The sequence below is a fragment of the Columba livia genome, chromosome 1 (genome assembly GCF_036013475.1).
Source record: "Columba livia isolate bColLiv1 breed racing homer chromosome 1, bColLiv1.pat.W.v2, whole genome shotgun sequence".
NCBI lineage: Eukaryota > Metazoa > Chordata > Aves > Columbiformes > Columbidae > Columba > Columba livia.
Window position 1 is genome coordinate 70,565,585 of NC_088602.1, and position 22,949 is coordinate 70,588,533.

The window sequence follows — 22,949 nt, forward strand, 5'->3', positions numbered from 1 at the left end:
GGCCCCTCAGTTCAGGAAAGACATTGAAGTGCTGGAGCGGGTCCAGAGAAGAGCAACATGACTGGTGAAGGGACTTGAACATAAGACCTATGAGGAGAGGCTGAGGGAGCTGGGGTTGTTTAGTCTAGAGAAGAGGAGGCTTAGAGGTGACCTCATCACTCTCTATAACTACCTGAAGGGAAGTTATAGCCAGGTGGGGATTGGTCTCTTCTCCCAGGCAGTTAGCAATAGGACAAGGGGGCATGGGCTTAAACTCTGCCAGGGGAAATTTAGGCTGGATATTAGAAAGAAATTCTTTACAGAGAGTGTGGTCAGGCATTGGAATGGCCTGCCCAGGGAGGTGGTGGACTCGCCGTCCCTGGAGGTTTTTAAACTGAGATTGGACATGGCACTTAGTGCCATGATCTAGTAAACGGACTAGAGTTGGACCAAGGGTTGTACTCAATGATCTCTGAGGTCTTTTCCAACCCAGTCGGTTCTGTGATTCTGTGAAGATGACCCCTAGTTGAAACTTCACAATTCTAAAATATTGCTACTTAACGGGTTTGATCAACTTTTGCTGAATATGAGATTACAAATATGACTTTCTTTACTAAATTACATTAATAGAGAAGCACTATTATCTCTTTTTGGGAAACAGTGCTGATTTATTTTCGTTTTACTAAATTGGTTATTATTAACCATACTTTAATAATGAAATTTTAGACTCTTGATAACCAAGCATCTGATTTTGATTTTCTACTCAGCCACTATGTAGCTGACCTTGCATGCAAACAGTTATTCTCTTTATGGGCTGCTCTAATTACATCAGATAATTTGTAGCAGTTTTCATCAAATTGCTATTTTATGCTTGAAAAAATAAAACTTTGTCGGAGATACAGAACCATTCTTCACCAAAACAAAGACATTTTCAAGTTAAATAGCGTTTGTTTTATTCCTGTGAGTAGGTCCCGTTTTGCTACATCAGTAGAAAATTAGCCTCTTTGTCTTGAAAGTTGTGCCACAGTGGTATTTTCTGTGAGAGAATGTCTGGTTTTGAGTAGGTAATGAGGCATCCAGTTCCAAGTACCTTGATTCTATAAACATGTTAGGACTGTCTAGTTGCTTTGGGGTAGTTAAGAGAAAAGTAGCACAAAAGGTATTTCTCCTCTTGCTATCCCTCCTGTCTTGCTAACAAACTCAGAAGGTGAAAATCATAGTTCCATTGAAGGCAACTATGGCTTGGAAATTCCAACTCCCTTGGAATCAGCCTTTGGTGTGATGCTTCTCCAGCAACGTCAGAAGGAGCGCTGCTGACCTGCAGGTTCCAGATATCTGAGAGATGGGACTCTGGAGGATGCAAGGTGTCCTCAGCTCATAGCATGACAGGCCGGTGAGACTGGAGGCATCAGCTGTCCTGTGGTAATTCTCATTGCATTTCAGGCTCACCCTGTGACAAATAGAAAATTGTGTCCTCCTCCATGAATGAAGGTGAACTGCTTTATATGCAGTTTGATTATAAGGGTAGAGCACACTCAAGAGCAGTTTCCATGAGCAGCTGACAAGTGTTGACTTGATTGTGTGGTCCATATAACTTACTGGTTATTTTGGTGAAACAGTTTGCTTGAGGCTTTACAAAATCAAAGCTTTCGTCTGCACTAGCAAGTAGTACTCTGCATAGGACAGAAGAGTTGATAGTAAGGACCTGATGTCTATACTGTACCACAGTATCACAGTATGTTTGGGATTGGAAGGGACCTCAGGATATCATCTAGTCCAGTCCCCCTGCTGGAGCAGGAACGCCTAGGTGAGGTCACACAGGAACATGTCCAGGCGGGTTTTGAATGTCTCCAGGGAAGGAGACTCCACAACACCCCTGGGCAGCCTGTTCCAGTGCTCCATCACCCTCACTGAGAAGTTTCTTCTCAAATTTAAGTGGAACCTCTTGTGTTCCAGCTTGATCCCATTACCCCTTATCCTATCATTGTTTGCCACCGAGAACACACGTGTTGTGTGGCAGCAGTTCAACTTGCTGTAGTCTTCTCCCATGAATTTGAACTGTCTGTAGCAATCAGAACATAATAAGGGAGCACTTGGTGTGTATCATGTATTTTTGTTTAATCTGAAAAGTATTCAGGTTGTGCATTCCTCAGTGCAAATCAAAGCATGGTAAGTGGGGAGATTAAAGGGATTAATTTCAAATGCACAGTCCTGATCCAGACTGAAATACCTGGACTGCAAGTTCATGGTGTCCAAGTTCTGTAAATCACTTTACCATGCTGGAAGGAGGAGCTTTCCCTGAAATACTTCTAAATAAGTGTGAAATGTTGGTTTCCCTGGGGTTCCTTCTACAACTAAGCTGGACGTTAAGTGGCTCGACAGAAACATATTCTCACATCTTTTGCTGTTTTGCCTTTTGCCCTTGGAGCTCAGTAGGGTAAGCAAGATTGACATCTAACCTTCTGTTCAACAAACCAGAAAATATATTGTTTACCAGAATGTACTTCTGACTTTCAATTTTAAAATATTTCTGCTTAAGGAGTAGGAATGGTAACTAGAGAATATGTAATATAGTGTACAGGTCCATCTTGTGTTCTTCTGTACACAAATCTTCTAAAGATGTAAGAATAATGAAGTTTTTTTGAAGTATAATTATAGAAAATTTCACCAGCTTGATAAACAGATGCCTAAGTGTTTCATGTCTTCAATCATTACAATGTTCATCTGTTTATTTATAAAAAACTGTAAAATATTTGTTTATCATCTTAGGTGGTTTTGTGTGGAGCAATAGTTAAACTTAGAATAATAGAGATTTAATAAAACGATTTGATCTTGAGGAAATATCAATAATCATGAAGCAAATGGGATAGGCATCTAGCAGAATAATGCAAAAGAGGTTTCGGGTTAAAATATCATTACAGCTGGGGTAAACTGGAAAAGGAACATGATTTTTAAAAAAATACAAGTTCTGAAATATGAATAGAATTTATAACATAAGTATATTACCATTTTCGGACCCTAATGGAGAGTATATTAGCTATATGATAGTATTTCTAACTCTTCTACTGCTTTACAAATCGAAAGCACCTTTGACATATTAATCACATAATACAGACAAGCTGGCAAATATTTTCCATACTTTAAAGGCAGGAAAAGAGAGACTTCAGTAGTGTGAGAGACATGTCTAAGACTACATAGTATTCAGAAGCAGGAGACTTGAAATGTATGTCTTTAATAATAGCTCCAAACCACCAACATTTTCTCAGCAGTGCAATAATGTTGAGAAATTGATTTTGGCATGTATATACACACTGGTATCCTGTGAATAAAAGTGTAGCTCTGTTATCATGGAAGTTAGCTTCTTGTGTCTACTGAATAAGTAAGAAAAAAAGCAGGGACATGAACTAGCTGAAGAGGGAAAACTTCTCTTTTGTTTTCCTTGAGTATTCTAAAGTTATTTAGTTTATAAATTGTCAGGAAATAAATCCTCCAGCTTTCCTGTTTGAGAACTGTTTTTATTAGGAAGCTGATAAGGCTATCTATTATAGTACTTAGTTCAGGTGATGGTCAGGCTATCAGTTTTACTCTGTAGATTTCCTTAAAAAAATTAACTCAGTATTCCAAGAATCAAAATCTGTTCTATAACAAGTTTCAGATAGGGTCTTCAGAGAAGGATTTGGGTTGCTTGGTTTGTTTGTTTGTTTCTTCCCCAGCAATAGCTTTTGAAGAGGGCTTCAAGCAATACTACCGACATAGTTCTGGTTGGTATTAGACATCCATTATTGGTCAGTATTGGACATTTCTGGTCTAGATATTACAGAATCACAGAATGTTGGGGATTGGAAGGGACCTCGAAAGATCATCTAGTCCAATCCCCCTGCTGAAGAAGGAACACCTAGATGAGGTTACACAGGAAGGCGTCCAGGTGGGTTTTGACTATCTCCAGAGTAGGAGACTCCACAACCCGCCTGAGCAGCCCATTCCAGTGTTCTGTTACCCTTACTGAGAAGTTTCTTTTCAAATTTAAGTGGAACCTCTTGTGTTCCAGTTTGAACCCATTACCCCTTGTCCTACTGCTGGTTGTCACCGAGAAGAGCCTGGCTTCATCCTCATGACACTCACCCTTTATATATTTGTAAACATTAATAAGGTCACCCCTCAGTCTCCTCCAGGCTAAAGAGACCCAGCTCCCTCAGCCTTTCCTCATAAGGGAGATGTTCCACTCCCTTCATCATTTTTGTTGCCCTGCACTGGGCCCTCTCCAGCAGTTCCCTGTCCTTCTGGAACTGAGGGGCCCAGAACTGGGCACAATATTCCAGATGCGGTCTCACCAGGGCAGAGTAGAAGGGAAGGAGAACCTCTCTCGACCCAATTAATAGTTCAAACATGGCTATCTGCAGAAGCCAGCAATTCAGTTTGTGATTATTTTCAAAAACACAGGCTAATATGTAAATACATATATGTGACATCTTCAGAACGTTCTGGGTTGCCGTGTAAGAATGGGAATGCTACAGGGTTCTCATTGCACTGGTACATTTTTATGTTCTGTTCTTCAAATGGACGTACAGCAGGGACACAAACTTCTTGTTGGTCTGGGAAGTCAAAAATAAGCAATTTAATGGCATGCAGTGATGGGACAAGGGATAATGTCTTTAAACTGAAAGAGGGTAGGTTTAGAACAGATAAAAGGAAGAAATACTTTACCATGAGGGTGGTGAGTCAGTGGAACAGGCCGCCTGAGAAGCTGTGGATGCCCCATCCCTGGAAGCATTCAAGGCCAGGCTGGATGGGGCTTTGAGCAACCTGGTCTGGTGGAAGGTGTCCCTGCCCATGGCAGGGGGGTTGGAACTGGATGATCTTCAAGGTCCCTTCCAACCCAAACCATTCTGTTATTCCATGAATTTCACACTGCATTGCTGTGTAGAATTTTGCTCCCTCTACAGAAGGTGGTTGAAAACTGCAATATAGAGTTTGTAGTTCAGTGTCATGAATTTTCTTTCTACCTATCTTTGGCTAGTATGTCTTAGCAAAAGAAGTTGGATTCCTGTTGGATTTCATTAACTTGTTTTTGAAGTCAGAAGCATATTACTGATTGAAGGAAAGAGTGAGAAGTTACATGTAGCTAGGAAGCGCTAGACTCCCTTTATTTACTTAGTTATACATTTAACGACAAGCTAGTATTCACGGTAGTTAGTTATTCATTTTTGTTCACAGAGTATCTGGATGTTCTGAAGTCATGTGGCATCATCTACAGTAAACAGTGAAAGAAATACATTTTTCCTTTTGAAGGAGTATGCTGTATGACTCAGGTGCTACTTGTGATGAAAAAGCAAGGCGATGGGCCTGGCTTGTCATTTTAGCTCTTGTCCTTATGGTAAAATTATACTAATTAGACCACAGAAAGAGAAACTACCTCCACTCTCTTCTTGTATTTCCCTTATAGTTCTGAAGAACTTCTCTAAATGAATGCAGATGTATCGTATAGTGTGGCATGCAGTTCAGCTCAGGGGCCATTAGCCAGATTTTCAAGCCACAAATCAAAATGGCTGTGGATGCATTGCACGTCTTTAGTCAAGGTCCTCCAGCTGTTGGCTTTTTTTGTGGCAAAGAATAAAGGTGCTATAAGCTTTTGTATTTCAGATGTTTTGTGAGTTCCTTACTTATTTTAATGTATCGGTGTAATTGCTCTATGTATAAGAGACTAGATGATGTCGTTTACTAGACCTGTAACCTAACTAGTTATGTCTCATGAAGGCCAAAAGATACCTTGAGCTTGTTAATATCTTAACAAAATCACTTTTCCCAGATCGGTCACTAAAATGAAATTTTTGCCCATCATTTTGTAATACTAATATAACAGACAACCAGATAGTGGGATTCAGTTTTTTGTTTTTAAAGAAATCTCATATCTGGCACTATTCTCCATGATGGAATTGTTGCTTGTAAATGGAAATTGTAAAGTCTGCCTCCCTGGGCTTCAACTGCTTTCAGGAAGTGATAAGATCACTGTCTAGGAGAACTATTAAGGATAATTATTGTTTAGAGTAAAAACAATGTAAAATACAGACAAATTCTGGGGGTTTGATAATGTTATGGCTGGAACAAGACTTCACTGAAAGGGCAAATGTCCACTGCCATGCTAAGCCCTGCTAAATACTATTTGCTGTGAGTTAACTTCTGTTTAGTTCTTTGGTAAGTGCAAAGAGGTTAAGCCTTGTAAGTGCCTATTGAGTACGCTAATTCTGCAATTCTCTGCTATGTTGTGCTTGCTTGAGGTAGCTGTTTAACTCTTAGAAGTTCAGCTGCCCTTTTCTCTATGCATTCTCAGTGACAAGAAACACTAGTAACCTCACAAGTTTCAGTTTGACATGATAGATTTTTTTTACCTTATATGTAGCAGATATCTATAAGGATGTTTAGGTTAATTAAGAGTGTTTTCTGTGTTATACTGAGATGAATTATGTAACAGTTAAAGTAAAACTGATCTTTTTCTCATCTCCTTAGGTGCCCTGTTCTTTCAGCAAATTCTTTGTCTGATAAACCAAGGGATCATACAGATAATGATGATGACTACAAAGTTCCTTCTTCACATCCTGTAATACTGAGCTCACAACCACCTCATGGTCATAATATAAAACCTCTTGCTCGGTAAGGTCACTTAGCAGCCTTGAAAGCAACTTATTTGCAAAAAATATGTTTTTTTCCAAAATTTAACTTGATTCAACATATATCCTGAGGGTTAAGCTTGCTGGCCTTCTAAAATGTCTTATCTTTTCAAACTTAGCTTACTTATGCCTCTGTTTTGTTTGACCACCACCACAGTCATAAACCTGTAAAGTTCACTATATTATATCTCTGTTGTGTCAGAACTGGATATTTTTTGCTTTTGAATACCATTTCTGCAGTTGATCTTTTTTTCCCTTAGGTTGAGGTTTTCAGAACTGACCAGGAGATTCAGCCCCCACAGCTCTTGCAAATATAATTTTTAGGAGAGTTGTGTGACAGAAATTCCCAAAGTCAGCTTTGAAAATCTTAAACTTTCACAATTTATATAATTAATTTTAAGAAGCAATGAAGTACTGACAAATATGTGACATGGTAGCTGTATGTGTATTTATTCTCTTTTTGTCCCCTGTGTACTATGTCTTTTTGGCTTTCTGAGCCTCTTTCACAGCATATTTTCTTTGTGCTCCTCAGGAAGAGAACTTTTTTTTACATTTAGAGGGAATATATCTCTTTTACTTTAAGTGTGTTCTGTGTGTTCACAGTTCTGAATTACTAATGGATTATGGCAAGGAGATTTTGGAGCCAAGGGACATGGCGACTGAAGGCTGTGTCAATCTTGATGAACTTCTTGGTCTTTGACTCATAAAAAGATCTGAATGTCACAGTATCACAGTATGTTTGGGATTGGAAGGGACCTCAAAAGATCATCTAGTCCAATCCCCCTGCTGGAGCAGGAACACCTAAGTGAGGTCGCACAGGAACATGTCCAGGCGGGTTTTGAATGTCTCCAGAGAAGGAGAATGTCTGGAATTAAGAGAATAAGTCTTGGGAAAAATAAGGGCCGATTCTCTACTGGTCTTGTAGGTCAAAAGTATGATACTAAAATCAAGTATTGATGTACAAAGTTCAGACTCTTCTGCTATTAAAAAAATACAGTGACACCGACATTTTTTTCCTCTCTTTGTCTGAATGTGATGTCAAGGACCCACCATCAATAAAGCCTGACATGTCCCTCATCCCAAAATTAGCCAATTACAATTTTTAGACTTCTTTAATCAGACATTTAGAACAGGTGGAAAAAAGGTCATAGCCTGATCACTCCTTGCATGCATGTTAAGAATTCTGTCTTCATTAGCAGTGCTGATCCAAAATTCACTGCACAGATGTGAATATGACACAGTTGTCTGAGCTTTATTGTCTTGAACGCTTAAATTCCTATCTACCCTATGAGACTTATAAAAAAAATAATCAGTGATGGATAAAACTCTCAATGTTGGCCAATGAAAAAAAAAAATTGGAAGAAAAAAAAATGTTAAGGTCCTAATCCTTTTTCCCTGTGTGATTTTTACCTGAGCAGGTTGTGCTTCTGCGTGGGAATGTCTTTCTTTACTATGCAGATAGACTGAGTTGCTTGCATGACCGGAGTTGCACAGGGTGCCACCACACTAAACAATTCCAGCTTAAAAATAAAAATCCCAACCCACGATGCACCATTATTACTAAATACTGGCAAATCTGCCTAGGTTAGCAAGCGGTGTGGTGCAACAGGAGTTGATCTGTTGAGGGGACTAGTTGACTCCAGATCCACACTGTATTTTTGGGGAAGTTTTGGATCCAGACTGGTCCTGGCTGGAGTACACTTTGTGAACTGCAGCACATTCCTGCAGGACATTTTCTGAGTTAATGTCATCCAGAAGCAATTGGGTCTGCATGCTCGGAGACCTCTCTGCAATGTAAACTGAAGTGCTGTGAGTAGGGATGACTTGTGGAGATTCGTTTCAATTCATACTCCTGACCTGAGCTAAAACACTAATAGCTAGATGCACCCGGAAAGGTTCTGGAGAAAATAACCAGCTGGAAACTAGAAACTTCTCATTTTTTCTTTTGCAGAAAAAAGAGACTTGAGTGCTTTCAATTGGCTGGTACAGCATTTTGCTAGGCCTTTAGAATAATTATTATAGACAGCAGATGGAATGCTGATCTCAAAGGGTTTTTTTCAATTTTTTTTCTAGTTTTTAATTGATTTTTTAGCTAGCGTACTTGGTCTTGCACTTGAGGTGGGAGTTTTGGCATTAATCCAGGACTTGCTGCAGAGAAAATACCTCAGTTTGTCCTTCAGGTTGCTCTATGATCAAAACCACTGTCTGTTAATATATATTCTAGTAAGAATTTTAACTTTAAACAAACCTTTCTCCTAAGCATTTAAAAAAAAAAAAAAAGTGCAGAAAATATATAATGTTCCATATGCTTAAAACATCATCTTTTATCTAATGTCACTGCTTAAATGTGAAAACTCAGATAAAGCTTTCAAGAAGAATCATTATTCGGGTTGATACTATATAGTATTAATGTTATTTTAATCTTGTGGGGAGAGGAGTGTCAATAATAGCTTAACTTTTCAGGGTTGTTTAGCAAAACTGTTAACTTTATTTAAAGAAATTTTTAGCACCTTTCAGCTTTGTCCTCCAGTGTCACCTTCTCAGTATCCCTTTCCTAAGTGTTCCTTCCTCAGTTCTTGGATATTATTTAGTTTTCAGTAAAGTAAAGAGCCTACAAAATATCTTCTGGATGTTTTGTAATTTAGGAACTATGTAATCCTTTCATTCTACCCCCAAATTTGTATTGCCTCTAAGACTTTTCGCTCTTTTACCAGTAGATATGGCAATGCTAAAAATATTACAAGAATAATACCAAATAAGATTCGTAGTCTTATCTTCTGGCAGATGAGTTAATTGTCTGGTTTCCTACAGCCCCTGGTATGGGGCAACTTCAGCAATAAGAAATGGAGTAAAGAATTTCAGCATTACTAATGAGGCTATTATTAGAAGAATTATACACTCTCTTTTCCTAATAAATCTTTTTCCAAAAGGAAATGGACAGACGCTTCCTTGTTAGTATTCATTTACTGCCTTTTTTTTCTGGTATTTACTGTTGGCGTAAACAGGTATTTCAGCGTGATTTGTAAACTGATCGCTTAACTGGGGTCATTATGACCTGAAGATTTCTGAAGCAGTGCCATGTTAAGTAGAAAGTATTCTTACTTATTTAGTGTATGTGATGAGGAGTCAAAGGAAGTGTTGCATTGGGAGATTGAACCAATCTAATTTCAAAGACAGAAACAACACTTCCTCTACCCTTTCTCTGGGGAAATTAATTCAGAACAAAATAGCTCTTCCTGTTAGTTTTTTTTGTTTTGTTTCAGTTTTAACTCTTGTAATTATTCTTGCATTGATTTCATTACTCCTAGTTATAACTCTTGGGACCACAGACACAATTTCACTTCCTTTTCCTGTTTATGTATTTTAAATTATTCCAGACCTTTATTCATCCCTCTTTACCATATGGCCAAAGCTGATAGGTTTATTAATGTTTGTACTATTGGTAAAAACCCAAGATCTGAAACTTAAGCTGTATGTAGCTCCAGCAGATTTGCTAGTATTTAGTAATAATGGTGCATTGTGGATTGGGATTTTCCTTTTAAGCTGGAATTGTTTAGCATGGTGGCCTTTTTCCAAAGAAACTCTCTGGTTCTTTGTGAATTTGCAGAGTCCACAGTTCCAATGATGGGAGTAATTTCCCAGCTCTTTCACGTTTATTTTAAAAATATCTAATATTATGAAAAGACTTTTATTCTGTGTTTTTCCCTGCAGTATTTGAACAGAGTCATTTTACAAAAATGGTCTCTGATATTTTTCTGACGAGATTATAGGCAACTTTGTACTGTTTGGTTTAGATTATTTTCATATTTCATTTGATACTGTTGTTTAATTTTGAGGGTGTAATATAGTTCCATTTTAAAAATTAGTAAACTGTGGTAGAAGTATCAATGAGACACAGCTTTTCAATACAAAAATGAGTAAGTGCCAGCAAAACTGGATCGGCTGGTTCAGTGTTGGGGTGTGTGTTGTTTTTTGGGGTTTTGTGGGTTTTGTTTGTTTGTTTGTTTTGTGAGATTTTGGGTGTTGTTGTTGTTGTTGTTTTGGTTGTGGTTTTTTGTTGTTTTTTTGGTTGTGGTTTGGTTTGTGTTTTTGTTGGGGTTTTTTGATGTTTGGCTAAGAGTTTAATTAAAATTTGTTATTGATAGTGCTGTGTTGTAGTGTTCTCTTTGGGGTTTGTTGTTGTTGTCTGTTTTTCTTTAATGACTTTTCTGTGTACTTCAGTGTGGATAATTATAAAAATCTCCATTTGCCTTTACCTTATTTCTGCTAGGGAAAATTCAGCAACTGGGAAGGCAAAACAGGATTGAGTCTGTGACTTAGCTGTGTGAATAAACTAATGACCTGAGCTCTGAAGCATTAAACTATTTCTTCCTCTATCTTGTATTGCAGCCTTGAGTAAGTTATTTAAGCCATGTCAGTATCCCACCAAGAAAGCAGTATAATCCTTCAAAGGGATTTTATTGACTGTTAACCAATATCTGCTCTCAGTATAAAAAAAACCTGTAAAGTTTAAAATTGGTGCAGCTTATCGTCTTTCATTCGTTTCCATATAATGGACTGCCAGCTCAAGTACTTGGTCATACTGGAAATTAATACTTGGATAACTGGTTGATTGATTCCTGTTTCACGTCTGCCTTCAGGGTGTGTGAGAATGGTCAATGTGCTGGAGTAATGAATGGAACTTCTACTTCTGAGATGAAGAAATCAAAACATCCAGAGTTAGGTATGGTTTTATTTTTCACTGTTTAGCAAGGAAATTTATTCTGTGTTGTTCTAGGGGTACAGCAAGAAAACATTCACTTCTTGTGGTTGTGTCATTCAGGAGATGTCTGTGATGCACCTACTGCTCCGGTACCTTTGCCACCTGCACGACCTCCTACCAGAGACAACCCAAAACACAGCTCTTTGCTCAACAGGACACCCTCCGATTATGATCTTCTGGTGCCCCCTTTAGGTTGCAGACTTTTTGCTGATTATATTTAATGATTAACGTCGCCTAGATAAACCAAATGCCATGTTTGTTGAAAACCAACAAATGTTATGTGAAGAGTACGGAACAAGCTATGGGCTAAATATTACAGCGCTAAGTCAATATTTTGTAAATTATCTGTAAGCCCTTATGCAAGACAGACAAAAGGAATACTGAATCTGTCTTTGAGCTGTAAAGAAAAGCAAAACCATTTTACCTAAAATGAATTATCATTTTTTGTCCCTTAATCTGAAGCTAAATCATTTACAATGTAATGCAAGAGCGGAGGGCTTTTCCTATTGTAGGTTAAATAATTCCATTTATTTTATCAAATGCAAAGAAGAATACCAAAGAGGTGGTATTTAAGTCAAAGAAAACTATAGTAATGTTTAATTCTGGTTTGGTTTTGTGTTTGTTTTTTGTGGTGTGTTTTTTTGGGAGGGGGCGGGATTGGTTGTTTGTTTTCCCCTCACTATCAAGGGCTGCCTACAATCACCAAAACTATCTTTCCCAACCCTGATTTCTGTTCTCTTACACAAAAGTCAGTGAGCTCTGCATATATACTGGAGCTGGGCTTGGCCACCACCCACACCTTCATTGACAAACTCAGCTGCATGATTGTTAGACTGTAGTGTATGTGTCATCATCCTATTTTCTGGTTTTGTAAAACCTTCTGAACATTTGCCGTGTTTGGCACTGTACTCTCTCTGGTCCTCAAAGTGTTCCTCAGCTCTGGGAGTACACAGAATTGAAGGCAGAACAGCACAGTAAAAATCACACTGCTTGGTAACCCTGGTTCTGTGTGTCCCACCTTTGTGTAAGGACTACATTCTTTCACCAAGCCCTAGAAAATTCAGTTTATATCTGGGATCAGAGCTTTAGAACAGCGGGTAAAGATAATACTATAAATGTAGCAGATTCAATGTAGTCAGCGCTGGTGTTTGAATATAAGTATATTTGCTTTGCCACTGAAACATAGCTATAATTGTACAATTATGTTCAGTGAAGCTTTCATTATGATAGTCTTTGCAGTTGAGCCACTAGAAGAAATCTCTTCCCCCATCCCAGAAAATAAACTGAGTACTGCGAAAGGTCGTTCAGAGCATGTTCTAGAAGAGGACTGTGCGTAGTAGAAGTCAAGTTTACAAGTTTGTTACTGGAGTCACTGAACAGCTAGATGAACCCTAGGAATGCAAGCCTCAGCACCACAGAAGAATAAATTTTAAGCTTTGCTCTTTATTTTACAGTTCTTAATGAATTTTTGCTCATCTAATAATTCTTTTCTACAATGCAGGTGAAGATGCGTTTGATAGCTCACCCCCTTCACTGCCACCACCACCGCCACCTGCTCGGCACAGCATGATCGAGCACACAAAACCTGCTGGCTCAGGAAGCCGACCTTCCTCAGGACATGAAATGTTCCTTCATTCTGGTAAGAATACAAAGGAAAGAAGGTATTTTATTTTTTCCTTTGCTTCAGAAGCTTATCTACTCTGTGGTGAAGTTGTCATCAAGCTTCAGAAGTCTATTTTGTTTATATGTCATTATACAAAGTATTAAAAAATAGGGCTTTTTTAATGGTGAAAATGAAACAACTCAGCCTAATAAAAGACTTAACTTTTCATTATCATAACATAATGAAATAAGGTCAATATTTCTATACCAGGCTAGGTATTTTGGAAAATTGTACTTTTCTGGTAGGAGTTGTTAATTGTGAAGTGTCAACTTTTCTGTTGTAATCTGTGGCACTAGTCTGTATCCTTTTGTCAACTCCATTGTTTTCTATGGTAAAACATAATTCATGGGGTTTATTTTCAAGTTGAAACTTGGGGAAAAATCTAGAAAATAAGCAAAAATAAAATTGTTGTAAAATTGTTGTAAAACTGTTGTAAAATTTTGTTGCAAAACAGAACTGTGAACACAGTTGCAGGCACCTTTGATCTCTCCCTGTGAATCACTGTGACTCTTTTTCAGTCCTGGATTTTACTTGTAAAAGGTGTAAAAACTGTGTTCACAATTTGTGGATTTTGTCCTTGAGTTGAAAAGTATTTGATTGTCAGGTTAATTAATTTGAATACATTTGCTGATGGTGATACAGATTGCAACAGATTTTTGTGGGTTATAGTGCATACCTGTGAAGTGACTTCTTTTTCTTCTGTGGAAGCTTCTAAAGGATGTTGGTGTTAGAAGTTTACCTGTCCTGTAAATATTTTCAGTGATTTATCTACCTTGTGGTGTGGTTAGATGTCTTCTTCCTCCTATCTGTTTTTCTTAGAATCTGTATGGAGAAGGATAAATTGAAATATTTTGGCAATAGTATCACATGAAGGCCAGAATGTAGATGAAAAGTAGTCCTGTGTAACTCCATAAGAGCCTGACAGGTTGTTGGGTGTTTGGCTGACCTTCATGGATCATAGTAGCTGTGGGATGAAAGTGAGCTACTTTAGGTTGAACTGGAATCTTTTTATTGTATATTTTTTGCCACCAGTCAAGGCCTGACATTGAGTAATTCACTAAAACTCTGTGTATTTTATAAGGCAAATTCAGCTCGCTGTGTTACTTTCTCATCTAAGCTGCTGATGGCATCCAGCTAAAAAGGCTTAGCCCGTTACAGAATCTAAGGTTGATCTTCGTAAATGCAGGGCTCGGAATTAATTTATCTTTCACACTTTGAAATTAAAACAATGCAATCTTGTCCAGCCTGAACTGGGTGGCTCTGTTGTATCATCTGATGCAGAAATACATGCTGCACCATTCAGTTCTAGTGGGAATGGAGAGGAAAAATAGAAGCCGTCACACATAGATGCACAGAAACTCTGTCGATCTGTCTGCAGTTCCCAAGAACATGCAGAGTTTTAAATTATTATTGCCAAATAATCTAAGAAACATCATTGATAGTGTTAAAAAGCATTTAATAGCTTTTAATTAAAAATCTGGAAGATGTATCTATGGCTGCGTGTATTTCTTCATATGTAGTGAATACAATCTTATAGTAGCAGTTTTTATTAATCTCGGAAGTGTATACATCTACACATGGCTGTGTAGATCGGTCTTTTTTTATTCATATGGTGTTTCTAAAACCACATTACTCACTTTGCATCTTGTCAAATAAACCGCTGTAGATGATTTATGATGAGTTTTTGATGATTGGTTTCCTTACAAGTTTTGGGGGTGATTTCTCAGCTATCCATCAGAGCCTGTCAGATTAGAGTAATAATCTCATCATCAACAGCAGCAAAAAGTTGCACTCACAAACACTCTTATGTGTTCAGAGCAGAAGCCAGATCCAGGATGATGTTAACACTTGCTCAGCTGCATCCTCAATAGCCAAGAAAAAAAAAAAAAGGGAACACAATATACCAGGACTGTGCATTTCTCTCATTATTAAAATTCTGTTCCTATAATCATCAGAGAGAACTGAAAAGCCTAGTCACATCAGCCTTTACCAGTTTCTTTAAGATTTACCAGTAGCTGGGACTGTATGAATAGGAAATCCACTCTGCAGTCTTTGTGAACTGCAAAGCACAGAAGTGTTACCAAGCTCTAACCAAACTGAATAGCTGGGATATTTCTAATTGTGCTGCTTCAGGCTTTGCAACCTCTTCTGTGCTTGACCAGGCACAATCCTAGCAGTGACAAAGTTGAGTGTTAAAAGGTACCTCAGCAATGTGAACAGAAGAGCCATAGTCATTGAATCATTTTGGTTGGAAGAGACCCTCAGATCATCGAGTCCAACCATAACCTAATCTAACTCTGGCACTAAACCGTGTCCCTAAGAACCTCATCTATATGTCTTTTAGACACCTCTCGGGTTGGTGACTCCACCACTTCCCTGGGCAGCCTGTTCCAGTGCCTGACAACCCTTTCCATGAAGCTGAAGCGTTTTTTCCTAATATCCAATCTGGACTTTCCCTGGCGCAACTTGAGGCTGTTTCTTCTTCTCCTATCACTTACTACGTGGGAGAAGAGACCAGCACTCCCCATGCTACAGCCTCCTTTCAGGTAGTTGTAGACAGCGATAAGGTCTCCCCTCAGCCTCCTTTTCTCCAGGCTGAACAAGCCCCAGTTCCCTCAGCTGCTCCTCATCAGACTTGTGCTCCAGGCCCCTCACAAGCTCCTCTGAACTCTCTCCATTACCTCAGTCAGGTACCTCAGTAGTACTTTAGTCATGGCAGGACAGGCCACCTTTGAGCTGTGCTCTTGTTGTTTTTCACTTCAAAACATAATTGCATGTCTACTGTGCAAGTGTTGAATTTGGATGTGCGTGTGCATATGTTTGGATTCATGGCTGGTCTGTCTGGAAGGGAGGCCATTTTCATCCTAGGTTCTATGCATCAGACCTCCCCCAAATAATAATTCTAATTATTGTAAGAGACCCTTTTTGTTCTCATATTACAGATCCCCATTTTGACCCAATAACTGGTCATGTTCCTTTACCACCTGCTCGTAGAGTAACTGGAGAAAATGTCAAAACAAATAGGACGTCTCAAGACTATGATCAACTTCCTCCCTCTTCAGGTAAGGTAGAAAACTGTCCTTGTAAAAAAATTCCAACATTATGAAGCATAATAACTTTCATCCATGAAGTCCAACTAGGTTTCTGTCATTCTGGGAAAAAAATGGCAATGGTAATATTGCGTTACAAAAATACTAAATCATCAAAGGTTAACAGAGATTAAAGTTCTGCAATGAAGTAGAAGTGACTACCTGTTGTCTGTAGGTGTAGATATTATGACATCTATTTCATGAGCTGCCAAACTGAATGCTAATGTGACTTCTAGTGTTCCTTATTTTTGAGAGATTTAAAGCTCAAAAGAGAACAGAATTCTTGCAGGGACCACATGCATCTCACTTCTATCTTTGTTTCATAGGCCCTAAAATAACCCCAAGTAGCTTCACTCTGTAAAGTATTACCATTATTTTCTGATTTTTTTTTTTGCTAATAAGTTTGTCTGAAATTCTAAGAAAATTTTAAAATGTTTTTTAATAAAACAATGAGAACCAAACACAATTAAAATTCAGTCTTCCATTTGCAACAGAATCAGTCCAGTAGAATCAATTCCTCTGCCATGAAATTTTGCTTATGGTTTTCAGACAACATGAATAGTATTTAAATGAAAGCTACTCAAATTAATTAAAATAATTATAAAATAAAGTATTACTTATATTTCAAAGTACTTTCACCAGTTTGTAGACAAATTTTATTTTCTTTTGCTGTGCATGGTCTATGGAGAAGGGGGACGATTGTCCCATTTTGCATCATTTTGCTGTGTGGGGAGACCACATAGACTAATGATGCTTTGAACCATTATTAGTTTCTCTAAACAAGAGTGAACTGTGCATGGAAACTGTTTTGTAATGCATTAAGAAATTAAGGAACTTATTTCACTAGTCTTCCTGTTCTAATGATCATCAGTGTTTAATCGCAACAATCACAAGTGGAAAAATTATACACTTTTATTAATTGTATCTCTTCTCCTTAGGAAAACGTAGTTTATCTGTGCTGTGGTATAGGAATGAAATAATATATTTTTCCACCTTAAAGTACAGGGGAAATTAAGTAAGCCAGCATTTTTAATGAGTAGCATGTTTGAGAGTTAGTGTGATGCCTTTGGTAAATAGTAGCACTTTTGGGAGGATACCTCTACTAACATAAGCATTTCTCTTTTTTTTTTCCCCCGTTGCTAGAAAAAAAATTGTTTTCTAATGCACATTTTATGTGTGACACTATAAGGGATATCTATTTGTCTTACAGTGTTATCGTGATTTATTTAGGACTTTAAAATTATTTTATAATAAGTTATTACAATGATATAAATACTTTTTATAGCTATGGAATTTTTCTGCGAGTCTTGCATTATGTGCTAGAACAGTTTTTAATTTTCATAAGTTACTGCAAGGTGTTTCCTACTTAAGAACTTGGAGCTTTCTTAATGTCACTTAATAAATACTTTTCTATCTGTATGTTTCCCACAGTCATCTTCTAAAACACCCATGTGTCAACCTTTACTATAAATATCATTCTAAATCAGCATGATGTACAGCAAGATATTCAATTAAATTTCAATTAAATGAAAACAATGTGATAGATCATGTCATACTCTTAATTGGAAAGTTGTTTTTACTGTGGTAGTAGTTCCATAGAACAGAACTGATGAGCTTCAGGATGAACTGATTCACCTTCATCTGTGCTTTAAAAAGACAGTGTAGAGATGTAGTTCTATTCAGAACTTCTGTTTTGCCATTTATTCTGAACTGATCAGTTCACGTAGGAAATTCTTCATTTCAGCCCTTTTGTATGGCGATTCTTTGAACTAGCTGAAAAATCTAATTATAATTTAGCCACTGGCTTCCTAGGGTAGTATGGGGAATCCTTTAACTTCTGTGCTTCGATTTGACTGTTTTTAAGATTGCTGTCATGATGTTTAACTGAATTGTTAATATGTAATGAGAATTATATCCTAATTCAGCAACATATTCAGTATTGAACACTTAAGAAATAGTTCTCTGCTCTGCATCTAACTATCCCAAAGGCATGGTTTTTCAAAGTCCTTAATTACAACTTCTTAAAATTATTACAGTCAAAGCAAGAGGAGGAGATATTGCTAATAACATATTTTACCTAAGCACAGACAGTGGTACATGGGAAAGGTAAAAGAAAATTAGGCCTCCAATATGGATGTCTGTGGTATTTTACTGAATTTAGCGCTTCTTTAAGAAATTGAATAAAATGGCTAGATAAGTGTGTTTTTCTGCTCCCCGTTCGCTCATGTGGACTTAGTAAAGCACTTGCATGAAAAATCAAATTTTAGGGTGTCCCATATTGTTTCAGGGTGGATTTCAATTAACCCTGAGGGGAAATAATGTGCCACAGTAATGCAAAATATGAAGATCATAACAGCTTGGGGGACCAATATGTGCAGTGACTCCTTTCTCACTTTCTCCATGCTCTGTCAGTTCCTCAGCGTAGATGTCCATGGGTCTGCTTTGTTCCTGTACCCCAGGTACATGAGATGTAGCTGCTTGCTGCTGGCCTACAGAGGACCTTGCACAACAAGCCTTTCTCACCTGATTCTCTAATGCTTCTTAGTCTGTTGGTGAAAGACCATGGACCACGCAGGAGAAGCAGCAAGGGAAGAGTAGAAGAGGGCTGTTTCACAGCAGAGATGAATAGACAGTTGTCATCTTCACAGGTCTCTTCCTCCCCCTGTGCCACAGAGCTCTCCCCTTACAGCTTTTCCTGTGCTTTTTAAACACTCATTACTTGAGTCTGTCTCTGCCTTTATACTAACCCAGTTCCTAAGGGTTGAATCTAGTGCTGAATTAAAGAAATGTGAGTGATAGAGGAAGCTTCTTACTGTAGAAACTGTTAATTGAATGCCACAATTAGAAAAGCTGTTTGAATTTTTACGGAGGCATCCGCGATGGCTGAAACAACAGAGAGGATGGGAGGTTGGGAAGGAAAGTCCTCCTTAAATACCTCTATCTCAGTGTCCAGATGGACATGCAGCTTAGGCTTAGTATCTTTAAGCTCAGGATCCAATGTGATACCCAGCTTCAGCTAAGATTTCATATGGATGTGAAGATATTGAGAGAGATGTCAGCGCTTAAAAAATAATAATGGGAATCGCGTTAGAGGGAGCTGAAGATTTTAAAGTATCTGTGCTACAGAGAGATGTCACTATAGTGAGAATAAAATGCCTGTGCTGCAGATCTGCTGACAGAATTTAAAATGACCTCTCTAAATGATGTGGTTGCTTAAAGAAGTTTGTTCGGAAGCTTCAGCAAAATGAAGGTTTTTATATAAGAAATAACTTCAGTTTTAAGCCTTCAGACTAAGTAGAGCAAAAAATCTCTCATGTAACACAGGCAGAAGGATCTGATCTATACGGATCTTCTTTACTTCAAGCCCAGGAGAAAATGTAAAGTTTGCAAATTAATATTGTTTCATCCTTTATAGAAATGAAGTCCATAACAAAATGTGCCTATTAAAACAGGTAGAAATCTTTCTGAAAGAGAACTGTTTGACTTTAACATGATACACCATTCCTTTAAATACAAAGACTGTTCTGTTACAGTCTTGAGTTTTCTAAAATAAGTGATATGAGAAATTTGAACTTGTTTCTGATTTAATTTTTAGTTATAAATCACATTTCCTGAGCTATAGTTAATTTCTCAAACCAGATATTCCACACCTTCATTGGAAGTTTGGATCTGCTTCAGGTGTGTTTACTAGAATGATCAGTGTTTATATAATTCTCTTCATCTTCAGAGAGAAAAAATTATAACAAATGTGAAAGATCCCTTACTATCTGTAAGCTGTGCTGTAACTGTTTGCAAGGAAAATAGGCAATGAAATTAGAAATTAATCTTAGACTCTTACTGTAAATTTTTAATCAGTCTTGTCCATTTGTTATGTGAATATCATCATCTTGCTAGAAGTACTATTTGCTTATCTTCTCTGAATTAAGAAATTGAATTAAAATTTATAGCAACACTCACCTGAATGCATGGAAACTAAGTTGAGAGAAAAATACACCTTGGCTATATTAATACCTGCACTAGTGTGAACTATTTTCATTCATCTGAAGTTTGAGGTGCACTCAGTTCACTCACAGTTCTCTCTTTCTCCAGTGTTGTGTTAAGGTAGAGTGTTGTAACAGTGTTGTGGTTTAACCTGGCAGTCAGCGAAATGCCACACAGCTCTACTAGGAATACAACATTCTTTCATAATTTAAAAAATAATGTTTCTGAAGTACTTAACGCTGCAGAGCACCATTGCTGAGAGTGTAAGTAAACAGGAAGTATCACAGCCAGAAATTCCTCTAATTTATCTATCAAAGTCACTGTTAATGGAACTTCTTAGAACCCTTTTTGAAGGATTAAAGACTTTTTTTTTTTTTTTTTTTTAATACTTTGCTCTTGAAAGTGTTTTCTGCTCTCTGCCCACTTGTATTTAAGCTTCTTATTGTGGAATCAGTGAGGATAAAGAGGTTTCAGTAAAGTAGCAAATTTACTTGAGCACAAAACTCTTGACTCTGAAAAGATTAGCAAGTTTGAATATTACATTTTTTCATCAACACATCATGATTCTTCACGCCAGTGTTGACTGTGAAGGTAACCTTTCTATAGAAGATGAGGAAAAGCAGTATATTTCCAAATGGTAACTGGAGAGGAAGGATAAAGTTGTGACTAAACTTTTTTTTAATGGGCTAAGGAAAAAGTTCTCAAACTTTGTGACAATAATGGAGAGCCTTTAAAATTTTGACTGGCTTCACCATCTCTGCTGTTCTATCATAATCTCTTTTTCTTCGAGTTTTTAATAACTCAGATTGTAACCTGCATGTTCCTATCATATTAGTAAAATAGAATTTCAATAATTTATTGCCATTTTTGATGTTCTTGAGGAATTCAGATTCTGTCCAAATTTTAAAATGAGATATATGTGTGCATTAAACTACCTATTCATGTTTCTTTAGAATTTTACTTTTTAAACTCCTTCACGAGGCTTGACCTAGAGATAACACAATTTAAAGCCAATTTATAATGATTTCTATCTCCTTTATTTGAAACAGACGGTTCACAAGCACCAGCCAGGCCCCCTAAACCACTTCCTCGGAGGACTGCACCAGAAATACACCACAGGAAAGCATACAGCTCTGACAGTTCCACGGAAAACGTGGATGCAAAAATTGCAAAACTTATGGGAGAAGGCTATTCCTTTGAAGAAGTCAAGAGGGCACTTGAAATTGCCCAGAATAATGTTGACGTGGCCCGTAGTATTTTAAGAGAGTTTGTCTGTTTTCCTCCACCGGTCTCCCCACGTCTCAATCTATAGCAACGTCACAATATTCTCGGAGCATTTGATTTCTGCACATACACGTGTGGATCGCAAAATGAGAGAAAGAAGAGAATGGAATATTTTTCTTTCATCCATAGTAGAAGGGTGTTTGTTTCCAGCCGCTTTTCAAAGGCTCCTGGCTGCTCCAATCAAGACTTATAAATATGCTGAGGCTTATGTATTTTTGCTAGCCATACTTTTTATAAATCAGGGTTGAACTGACAAAATAATTTAAAGAAGTTTACTTCCCTAGAACTTTTTAATCTGTGAAATGCTTTTTCTTGTTTACAAGTTGGCAAGTTACAGTTTTCTAGTTGATGCCTGTATTATGTTCCTGTTCATATTCCCTTGTACTTGTGGTCAGTTCTGCTGTAGCATTCCCAACGGTTTCCATGCTGACCACCACATCAACTAAATCATCACTTTCCAGAAGTTCTGTGTTTGTTTCTCTTATAAAATGCTTTATTTGTTTTTTGCATTTCAGCTCATCAAATGCAAAAAGTATGTGGCCTTCACTACTGATTTTTTTTGTTGTTGTTCTAAGATTCCTTTGCTTTTGAGGGAGGAAATATCTGAATGTAAAATGCATTACTCTGTCTATGAACTGCCTTTTTAAAGGTGTTGTGACAGTAATGTCGGGCAGCTTTCCGTTTAACATGAATTTCATTACCTGTAGTCCTCAAGGTCATTTATACACAGTTTCCAGAAAAATATCCCAACCAACAAATAAAACATTTCATGCAGCAGTAATTCTGAGTTCTGACATGTAGAAGCTCTTTCAAATTTGAGTATTGCAAATGTTCAAAAAAGCCAAATGCACATGATAATACTGTTTTGATTACACACTAATGTCACCAGTTTTCTATGGCCTAGGTAAACTGAGGCATGCCAGATTAGGATGAATATTTTTGAATCATATTGATGGTATTCAGGTAAATTCCAGTTCTAGTTTCTGTAAAGTAGAATGCGGTTAATTTTTTGAGTGATTATCCTGTGATTCATTGTGGCTTGGATCTGTTTGTATTAACATGGGAACTTTAAAGCTTTGATGCACTGTTAATTCCTAATGCTACTGTAGCAATATTATTTGCAAAGTTTTTAGTAGCCTCCTCCTCTGTACACCTTGTTATTCTCAAGTATGTGTTTAATACCCAAATTAATTCATTCACTTTCCGGCTTCATAGTCGGAAATGCATATGCATTTTTGCTTTACGTGGTTAGTGATTCTCCAGGCTTTGACATTTTATCATGGAGCCCAAATTGATTCAAGCCAAATTAAAAATCTCCCCAATTTTACAAAGAGAGAAGACAACTCTGTTCTTAGTATATTCAAAGGTAAGAGTCCACATATTTCCAGAATAATTCTTAAGATTGCTGCTTTTTTTTTTTTTTTTTTTTAAGGAAACTCTGAAACTTTTGTTTTATTACTATTGAAAAGATAAAACCGTGCGGTTCTTAGAATATTTAATATTTTTCATATTTTGTGACCAGTATA

The 22,949-nt window shown here is 37.4% G+C and overlaps 1 protein-coding gene across 7 annotated transcripts in view; it reads left to right on the plus strand.

Annotated features, from left to right (window-relative positions):
* The window catches only part of CBLB (Cbl proto-oncogene B), a 137,579-nt gene extending 115,375 nt beyond the window's left edge, over positions 1–22,204 (plus strand). For 3 of the 7 annotated variants that reach the window (XM_065061376.1, XM_065061406.1, XM_005510529.4), the window contains exons 14-19: positions 6,484–6,627; positions 11,285–11,367; positions 11,467–11,598; positions 12,908–13,045; positions 16,012–16,131; positions 21,189–22,204. In XM_065061376.1, the coding sequence (XP_064917448.1) occupies positions 6,484–6,627; positions 11,285–11,367; positions 11,467–11,598; positions 12,908–13,045; positions 16,012–16,131; positions 21,189–21,451 (880 nt within the window). In that variant the 3' untranslated portion in view covers positions 21,452–22,204. The remainder of the gene's footprint in view (positions 1–6,483; positions 6,628–11,284; positions 11,368–11,466; positions 11,599–12,907; positions 13,046–16,011; positions 16,132–21,188) is intronic. The other 4 variants (XM_065061386.1, XM_065061394.1, XM_065061401.1 and 1 more) reach the window with 3 other exon arrangements.
* Positions 22,205–22,949: the final 745 nt, after the last annotated feature.